Raw genomic sequence first — 9,971 nt, forward strand, 5'->3', positions numbered from 1 at the left:
TCTCTTATCACAGTGATCCCCAAAGGAGCTGGTGGCACCCGGGCTATCAGCACTCCCCACGGTAAGGTGGTCAGGCCTGGCCAGCCAGGCTAGGGTGCATGTTGTTCTACCATCACTCTAATGGCGTCAGACGTCCCTCTGTGAAGACCACCTCCATGGGTCTGGACCAGCCGTGTTCTTAGAGAACGATGCCTGTTCACCTCAGCGTGGGTTGTGTGTGTTCATGTGCTATATGTCAATTATTTAGTGACTTATTTATTGACATTCTAACTCACCCCAGCCTTATGTCAAGCTCGGTTTATTCAGATGTGAGTTGTTCGTGCCCTGACTCTGACTATGCAACCGGTTATCTCGATATCTGGGAGGTAGTGGATAGTTTCCATATGTTCTAGAGCCGGCGTCTAATGATCGCAAGGTCAGCAGATCGGCGGTTCGAACCCCGGCTGGCCACATGTCGAGGTGTCCTTGGGCAAGACACTGAACCCCAAATTGCTCCCAGTGAGCGGGCCGGCCGGCGCTTTGCATGGTAGCCTGCCGCCCTTGGTGTGTGAGTGTGTGTGAATGGGTGAATGAGAGGCCGTTGTAAAGCGCTTTGGAATAAGGCGCTATATAAGTGCAGTCCATTTACCATTTATGTTCTGTGTTGTTTGAGAGGCCGACACATGTCTTATGTTTTGTAAAGCACATTTTCAAGTCAAAAGTGTGAGCTTCACCATTCAAGCACACGCACTTTTAATTCAACATGCTGGACACCGTTTATGTTGACAATCATCTGCAGCGAAATTCAGTGAAGCTGAAATCCAATAATGAGTCACAAGTTAAAACATTTTCTGTCAGTTTATATACAAGCCATTATTTCCTAAACCAAACAAGTGATTATATTGTTAACATCTCAGTCTTATTCCTCTGGTTCCACCTCACCACATTCCAGTTGAATGTTGCAATATCGGGGAGCTGCCTTATGATGCAACGTTGTAATGTTCCTCTGAAACTTGAGAGAGGCTACAGAGATACTGTGTCCCTGCCGTTCACCCTGCGTATGCTGGCCTGTGGCTGGGGAGAAGGACTGGGAACACTGGCGGACTCGGGGGGGGGGGGGGGCAGGGGGGGCGACCGCCCCTCCTGGTGCCCCCACAGTTGAAAAACGTCTTTCTTAAGTGCCCTTTTGAATGGCAAAAATGAGAGGATGTGCCCTATTGGAGCCCCTCCAATGGTCTAAAATGGACCATGTGCCCCACAGTTGAAAAACGTCGCACTAAAGTGCCCTTTTGAGTGGCAAAATGAGAGGATGTGCCCTATTGGCTGCCCTTCCAATGGTCTAAACTTGACCATGTGCACTGATGGGGTCCCATGTTGTGCAGTAGGTGCCCTTTTTTTCTTTTCGCCCCCCCTGCCCTTCAAACAGCCTGAGTCCACCACTGACTGGGAACATATCTGTCTGTGTTGATGTATCTATATAGTATTGAGCTGCTTTATCTATAGGTTCGCTAGTCATATTCCACCTTACATGAACTAGGGAGGCAGGAGAAACTGTGCATAAAAACCAGAGTTAGGATGAACTTATCTGACCGACAACGATTGAAGCACCTGAAGGTAGGATCCACTCAGAGAGAGAAGTGAAGTCTCATCAAACATGGTCTCTCTGTCATCCTCCTCATGGTTGATAGACGTGTTCTGATTAAATATCCCTGTCCCTCTTTCCACTCAGCTAACATATCTCTGTCCCTCTTCCCCTCAGCTAACATATCTCTGTTCATCTTACAGCTAAAATAAATGACGTGACATTCGGGGAAGGCGTCAGCTGCATCATGAGTGATCGCAGCAGGGCAGGTATGCTAGCTAGACCCTCTCCCTCTTATTCATTACCTCAGATCACACGAGGACGTTGTCATGACTACTGTTTGTGTGTCTGTCCCCAGAGAGCAGAGAGCACAGCCACGTCCTCCACCTGATGCACCCTGACAAGGAGTGAGTTAAACACGTCTATGGACGGTCAGATGAAAATAATAATAATAACTTTATTTGTGTAGCGCTTTTCCTGCAAACGTTGCAGCTCAAAGTGCTTTAATCATTCTATAATCATCATTTAATAATTTAGACATTTAAAGGCAATATTAAAAAGATGGGTTTTTAGTCTTGACTTGAACATTATGTGCTGAGGTTGCGTCCCTAATGAAAACTGCCAGTGCATTCCACAATTTGGGTGCATAAAATGAATCACCAAATCTCTTCTTTTGTACATAAAACCAGCGTCAGAAGACCTGAGAGCTCTATTGGGCTGATATGCTAGCAGAAGGTCTATGATATGTACATTTAAGTTACATGTGAACGGATATCTTGATATCTTTACAAGCTTGCTAGGCAGATGTCCATTGGTATCGATTGCATCAATTCTAGCTTTTGAAGGGATACCAAACCACCTCACAGATGCTTCAGTCCAACTTGTTTTGTGAGCTCATCACTCCCCAGTATTACTAGTTGTGACTATAGTGGATGAACCATCCATGTCAGCCTTGGTGGGTGGGCAGCTCTCATCTGAGGGTCATCTTGTGTTGCAGGACTCCAGGGTTAGGGTCAGTGTTAGGGTGAGGTGGTGGACAGCATTCATCCGGGGGTCATCTTGTGTTTCAGGACTTCAGTGCCAAAGTGGAACGTGCAGTCTCCTCTCAACCAGAAGAGACCACGTCGACAGATGTAGATGTCTCTCCTGTCTGTCTGTCTCTCCTGTCTGTCTCTCCTGTCTGTCTCTCCTGTCTGTCTGTCTGTCTCTCCTGTCTGTCTCTCCTGTCTGTCTGTCTCTCCTGTCTGTCTCTCCTGTCTGTCTGTCTGTCTGTCTGTCTCTCCTGTCTGTCTCTCCTGTCTGTCTCTCTGATGTTCTAGGAGTACTAGATTTATGTATTTTTGTATAAGAAAGAAAGTTTGCATGAACATTGATCCTATGCGTCACTGCTTATTAACTACGCTGATGTTTTAAACGGGGCTGTGTTTCCAAAGCCTTACTGTATCTACAAGATGGAGTCAGTTGTGTTTGTTTGGTGTTGTAGAGAAACGGAGACCACGCGTTAGAATATTGGAAGTGAGTTTTATGAATCACAAACATGTTGTTCAGGAATTGTCAGTACATCAGTCATCCCTGTACCAAGCCCCAACGGATGTTACATCAGGAGATCATCTTCTCAACAAAACAAAGTGACAACCTTATACTTTTACATTTTGCCCAATAAAGTTACATGAACATTTACATGATCCTGTTGGTCACTGCTTATTTTAAACGACTCTGATGTTTCTAACGGGGGTAAATATAGGACCTGTCTCCAACGCCCTGCACCAGAATGCGAGGCTCTCTCTGGCCTGGTGGTGTGTGTAGCTTCAGTGTAGCTTCAGTGTAGCTTCAAGGCTCCATGCTGTTGTGTTACTCAATCTATTTAATCTGTTAACAAACGTCGTGTATACGTATCTTCATCTCTTTGCATTTTAATGCTATGTCTTTACCAAAAATAATTCCCACTATAATTAGGCACTAAATACATAACAAATCTCTATTTCTACTCCAATGGAAAAAAAAAAAGAAAAGAAAAGTTGAACGCTTCGAATGAATTAAAAAATAAAGATATTTACAAAATAGCAGATATGTTAAGTGTTTTGAGTGGGGGGGGAAGGTTACACTATTCTTGGCTTAAGAACGGGCAACAGAGTCATCGTTTTTGTTTCTTTAACGCTGTTCTTGAAATGCAATTCAAGTTTTTATGTTATCTTGCGGAATTGAGATCGAAGAGAATCCCTTTGAACTGTACAAATGTGTTTGATGACGTGACTGTTGGTGAGCTGATGAGGTGATGGTAGAAGGCACTTAGAGGAATGGGCTCCGTTATCAATGTACAAATGAAAACCTTCAGTACCTGTTAGGTGAATAATAACTTCGTATCTGCGTGAAATGATTCAAACTGCGGGCGATCGCTATGTACACAATGTGTCTCCAGGACATTTTTTTGTAAAGGCCAGCCAGCACGCCCACGTGGGTCCCATATGGTTTCAAGGTGGGCTAACCCATATGGGCCTCATGTCGGCAATGTTAGCGGGATCCACTTGGGTCCCAACTGGGATGCCCATGTGGGCTTTAGGTGGGTTCTACCTGGGCCCTAGGTGGGCCCCAACTAGGCATGTCTATATGAGACCGAGGTGGTTCCTAACTGGGATGCCCATGTGGGCTTTAGGTGGGTTCTACCTGGGCCCTAGGTGGGCCCCAACCAGGCAAGTCTATATGGGACCGAGGTGGGTCCTAACTGGGTTTGGTTGTGCAATGGTTCCTTTGATTTCCAATGTGGGTCCTAATAAGATTTAAATATAAATAAAATAGATTAAGCAGTATTTGACATGAACCGTGTTAATTCTTGTAAACACACCTAAAATAAAAATTGGGTATAACATTTTACACGTCTTAAGTTTTACCAGGATGAAAATAGACAATATATATTTTGACTAATTTATTAAAAACAATATTACAACAAGATAATAAAAATACAATGAAAATAACAAAGCAGCAGTGTAAAGGTGCAGAAAAAGGCACACATCAAATGTACAGGTGTACATACAGTATATACATACAAATTGTACACTTAAAATAAAAAATTATTCCCACAATGCTCCACAGAGACTAATAACAGAACAAAATATAAGAATAAAAATGGGTGCTCTGGTGGCACAGTGGTAAAGTCTCTGCGTCCTCACTGGCAGGTGAGTCAGTAGGATACAACAGCAGTGACAACACACAAAAAACAGACACGTCCATACACTCAGTACACTCAGTGACTCAGTTCGGTTCGTTAGGTTCAGTTCAGTTCAGTTCTGTTCAGTACAGTACAGTTGAGTTGCAGTTACAGTAGTGTTCCTGAAGTGTTCGTATGTTCAGGTCACGGCCGTTCACTCAGTGACTCAGTTCAGTTCGGTACAGTTCCAGTTCGGTGGGGGTGTGGCAGGGTAGGGGGGGGGGGGGCGGAGGTGGGTGGTTGGTGGTGATGGTGGGGGTAGTGGTGGAGTCACCACCCGCCACCCTGCCCCAAGCCTGCAACCTGCTGCCCACCGAGCAGTTGTACAGTTTAATGGCTGATGGGACAAAGGAGTTATTGAACCGCTTCGTACCTGCTGGCAATGCGATGAGCCACCAGCTGTGGCTGCTCTTCCGCCCCGCGAGGATGGGGTGGTGTGGTGTGGTGTGGTGTGTCCAAGCAGTGCAATAAAAAAAAAAACTTGGGCCCTCTGTGCGTGTCTCTTCAGCCTTTCGGTTTTAATCCCCAGTGACAGAACCAACCACAGGGCAGCATTGTAGAGAAAGAGAGACAGAGACTTTGCCTACTGGGTTGGTGCATCATCCAGTTGTAGAAGCTGTGTCCGAGGTCTAACTCTTTTTCCACCTCTATCGCGAGCTCCAGTGAACCACTTGGAGAGAGCCTTTTCTGCATCCTTGTGGTTGGTTTCTTGAGTGAGGGCATTTTTCTTTAGTCCCCCTAATAGAAATGACAAGAGGCCAACTGTTAGAAATTATAGCATTATGGAACTTTCTTGAGTGACATCAGTTTAAATGTTTTGAAGATTTGTTGTGCCCCGTTTCCATTGCTGTATATACTGTCTTTGCTGTGGCATACCTTCTATTGGTATACATCAAATGTGTTGCCAAATTAAAAATGTAAAAGTTAGACTGAGCAATTCAACACTCAAACTTACCATATATTACATCATAAAGGCGCATTTCTCTGAACTTCCTCTTGCTGTGACGTCCATGAAGGTTGAACTGGACTGCCAGATCATTTGAGAGGAGGTACGGCATCATTCTTCTGGTAGCATCATCCAGTGAAGTACCTCCGATATCTCCAACCATGGCAATCTGAGTGTATGGGGGGAAAAAATCACAGGAAGGAAAAGCTGTAAGTGCCCAATATAAAATAGCCAGACCTGCTAGACTAATGTCAAAAGAGAGTGACCGTGGGTGCACATGACTGGATTGAAGGAGAGAGGAGGGTGAGCTCTCACCCTCACCTGAGAAGAACTGGACGATCTCCTCCTTGCTGCAGCCGAAGGGCAGGCCGCGCAGCCGCACCAGGCCGTCCCCCTCCGTCTCTGGGCAGTTGGGACCAGTGTGTTTCATCACCCAGTCCATCTCCACATTGTTCGACTTAAACACTGAGACAAACACATAAACATGTCCTGAATTAACATCCAATCATGCAACCGGTAGTCTCTTAAACGAGAGCGGCCAGCTGCGTCGATCTGGCAAGCTAGACTATAAAACCTATGTTTTTAGGCCATACCACCTCCTTACTCATGGTGAAGTTGTTAGTGATTAGTGTATTGATGAATATGCATTAAAAAATAAATAAAAAAAATACCTTCCACATATCTGTGCTCCAGGGTCTCTCTGTCTTTCTTGACGGCGATCTTCAGGTCGTCTTCGGTCTCCAGCTCAACGAACGCCTCTCCGCTGGGCCTGCCCTCCCGGGTGTAGGTGAAATGGATACTTGTGCCATTGTTTGCAACTTTACAATCTGGAAGACAAATCAACAGTTGTTGAATTTTCCCCACACACACACACACACACACACACAAACGCCTTTGAAGAGTCTTAGTAGATAATCAGTGATAGGCTAAATCTGTTGAATGAATGCCACATGCAAAAGCTTAGTTTCTAGACGACTAAAACCAGATTGGTGTTCATAGTAGAGTATCCTATCTTCTCACCTGAGAAAAACCTGGAGACTTCGTCCACAGCGCAGGACCAGGGGAGGCCCCACACGCGTACCACAAACCCTTCTCCATCAGCCATGATGGTCGTGTAGTCTGGATAGTCAGCCCTGGGAGACACACAAGATCACACAATGTAGATGAATGAATGGTCTTTATTGTCATTAATACAGTACAGGTACCATACAACGAAATTTGGGAGGGGGGGCTCCCCTGGTGCTAGGAAAAAAATACTAAAACAAGGGAAAAGAGCTGGTTTACATAAATAAAGGCTATGTACACTATCCACTATACTATACTATACAAATAAAACACTGTGCTGTACTCTATGCTATGCTATAAATATCCTAACATTTCCTATCTCTGAACCTTATGTGCACGAGGGTTGTCATATTGCACATAGTGTTATAGCTTAGCTAACATACAGTTGGCTGACTGGTAGCCGAGATCATCAAATGCCAGATCATGGTTGTTGTGTACCTACTGTGGTTAGTAGGCTACTCAAATAAACACGGAGAAACGGACTGTAGTTTACTAGCTTCTTTACTTGGAGTAATGACCACGTTACATTGCATGTCACGTCCTACATAGGAATGCTGGGAGGTACGTCCAACAGGTACGTAATAACGTAGTGACGTAACGTACTCAGGCCAGGTAGAATAAACAATGCTAGAGCAATAGATGCAAACCCAAATACTCTACAACTCCTCCCCTTCTAGATAACAACAACATTAAACACCATAGCATTTACTAGGTTGAACATAACTAACAATACCCTTGCTTTAAACGGATAACTAAACACACTAGTGTCTTATTCAGAGAGATAGTTTGTCTGGAGGTCTGTGGGTGCGTGTTGGATAACGTCTCTCCTCCGGGGGTGTGACCCCCGGGCTCGCACCACCAGCAGGGAGACCCAGGCGTGGGGTCAGGGGCCGACCAGGGCTAGGCAGACACCCGGTTTCACGGTCGGAGGTCGGCAGGCCCAGGCTCTCCTGAGCAGTGTTGGAGGTAGGCAGGCTCAGGCTCTCCTGAGCAGCGGTGATACGTGCAGCAGGATCCACCACCTCTTCTGCAGTGCGTACCTCTGACCTCCGTAGTTGGTCAAGGTGGCGTCGCCAGACAGTGCCAGGAGCTACTTCTACAGTGTAGGACAAGGGCCCTTGTCTTTCTTTGATTATGCCGGGCACCCACTTGTGTTCTCCACGGTAATCCCTGGCCAGCACAGTCTGTCCAATCTCTAGTTGACGTGTTTCCCTGTCGTGCGCCCTTAGACCCTGTCTGATCTGCCGATCCATAACAGTCCGCCGCAGATTTGGCTTAAGCAAGTCCAGTCTTGAGCGTAACCCACGTCCCAGGAACAGCATGGCGGGTGTCCGGTTGGTAGTAGCGTGAGTGGCGTTACGGTAGGCAAACAGGACATTGGCCAGCTTCTGACGTAGAGAGAGAGAGGCATCTGCCATAGCTCGCAGACCTTGTTTTAGGGTTTGTACGAACCTCTCGGCGAGCCCGTTGGTAGCCGGATGATAGGGGGCTGATTCTTCTTCGGCGTATGGGTAGTTGTTTTTCCTCTCCACTCCACCAGGCTCGGGGCCGAGGGGCTACCCTTTTACCACCCCGAGACCTGGTTGAGGGGCTCACCCGGGCTATATTTCTGGACACCCCTCCAGAAGCCACGTCATCGTCTCGTCATCTAATACCGACAGACCATGCATCCCGTTGGGTGGGTGGTACACCGGGCAATCCAGGATAATATGGTCTGCGGTTTGGTCCTCTGCGCCACACTCGCACGACGCATTTGGGGCCAAGCCCCATCTGTGCATTGATGAGCGGAAACGCCCGACGCCGGTCCGGAGACGATTGAGCCTCACCCAGGATAGCCTTGGCAAGTCCATCCCGAGGGGCTCAGCGCCGGCGACTGGGATGTGGTCGCGGAGTTTGGAGGTGTTAGCCTCCCACTCCGCGCGCCACATATAATCCGCCCATCCTGCCGCACTGATGTTGAGATCTCTGCATTGCTGCCTGAGATCCTGTGCGGCAGGCACAAATGGGTGTCTCGACTTGAGACGCCGGGAGGGCTCCGCTGTTATAGTGAGCCTATCATGGAGCAGATGGTTATTAAGCTCCACGGCCCGGCAGGCGAGACGTGCTGTGGCTCCCATGCGGCGGAGGCCTGCGGGCTGGATGCCTGCTAGGATGGGAAGGTTGTCCACGGGGGTAGGACGCAGGCATCCTGTCACAATGCGCAAGGCTTCGTTTATAGGCGAGTCGATGAGGCGGGTGTGGGCACTGCGACACCATACTGGGGCGCAGTATTCACTAGTTGAATAAACGAGGGCTAGGGCTGCCGTGCGCAAGGTCCTTGCGCCGGCTCCCCAGCCCGAGCCAACCAGTCGCCTCATCAACGCCACACGAGCTGTTAACTTCTTGCGCAGTGACTCGAGGTGTCGGCGAAACGTGAGCGTCCTGTCCAATGTCACGCCGAGATAGATTGGCTCAGCGGAACATGGCAGGGGAGTTCCATCTAGGTGTACTCTAAGCTCACGTTTAGCCTCCCTGTTGTTAAGGTGGAAGGCAGCCGACACCGTCTTTGCCTCGCTAAGCTTCAATCTCCATTTCCGGAAGTATGCCACTAGTGTCTGCATGTCCTGGCTCAGAATCCCCTCCACAGACTGCCAATTTCCAGCAGAGTACACCACTGCGAGGTCGTCTGCGTAGGCGTACTTCCGCGAGAGTGTGTTGGGCAGGTCATAGGTGTAGATATTATAGAGGAGGGGGGCCAGGACCGATCCCTGAGGGACGCCGTTCTTAAGGCGTCGAAGCCTGCTTAGCTGTCCGCGACCGGTGGTGAGGGTAAAGCTGCGGTTACGGATGAGCTCCATGATCATTCTGACCATGTGCCTGTCCGGCAGCAGGCGGAGCAGCTTGCAGGAGAGGCCGCGATGCCATACGGTATCGTAGGCAGCCGTCAGGTCTATAAAGACGGCCCCGGCCTTCTTTTTTGCCGAAAAGCAATCCTCGATGTCTTGAGTCATAAGGGTGACTTGATCTACGGTCGACCTCCCGCGTCGGAACCCGGCCTGCTCACGTGGGAGCAGCGGGTCGACAATTGGTTCGATGCGGGCATAGATGAGACGCTCGAGGATCTTGAAGGGGATGCATAACAGAGAGATGGGACGGTAACTCTTAGGGTCCCCTTCAGGCTTATTCGGTTTAGGGATCGCAACAACTAGGGCTCT

General features: G+C 48.1%; 2 protein-coding genes across 2 annotated transcripts in view; one reads left to right on the forward strand and one right to left on the reverse strand.

Annotated features, from left to right (window-relative positions):
- Nucleotides 1-1,972, forward strand: part of LOC308164060 (condensin-2 complex subunit D3-L-like) — a gene marked incomplete at both ends in the record, with an annotated part of 44,310 nt that extends 42,338 nt beyond the window's left edge. The window contains 3 exons of the mRNA XM_080538220.1: nucleotides 14-61; nucleotides 1,765-1,830; nucleotides 1,920-1,972. Of these exons, the coding sequence (XP_080394346.1) occupies nucleotides 14-61; nucleotides 1,765-1,830; nucleotides 1,920-1,972 (167 nt within the window). The remainder of the gene's footprint in view (nucleotides 1-13; nucleotides 62-1,764; nucleotides 1,831-1,919) is intronic.
- Nucleotides 1,973-5,349: 3,377 nt separating this feature from the next.
- On the reverse strand, nucleotides 5,350-6,817 carry LOC308164061 (heterogeneous nuclear ribonucleoprotein H-like; the record flags this gene model as incomplete). The annotated part of the gene is made up of 4 exons (XM_080538221.1): nucleotides 5,350-5,504; nucleotides 6,034-6,177; nucleotides 6,384-6,539; nucleotides 6,733-6,817. 4 exons carry the CDS (start codon nucleotides 6,815-6,817, stop codon nucleotides 5,350-5,352), a joined length of 540 nt encoding a protein of 179 aa, XP_080394347.1.
- Nucleotides 6,818-9,971: the final 3,154 nt, after the last annotated feature.

Source organism: Nansenia antarctica, assembly GCF_963989245.1.
Source record: "Nansenia antarctica genome assembly, chromosome: 8".
NCBI lineage: Eukaryota > Metazoa > Chordata > Actinopteri > Argentiniformes > Microstomatidae > Nansenia > Nansenia antarctica.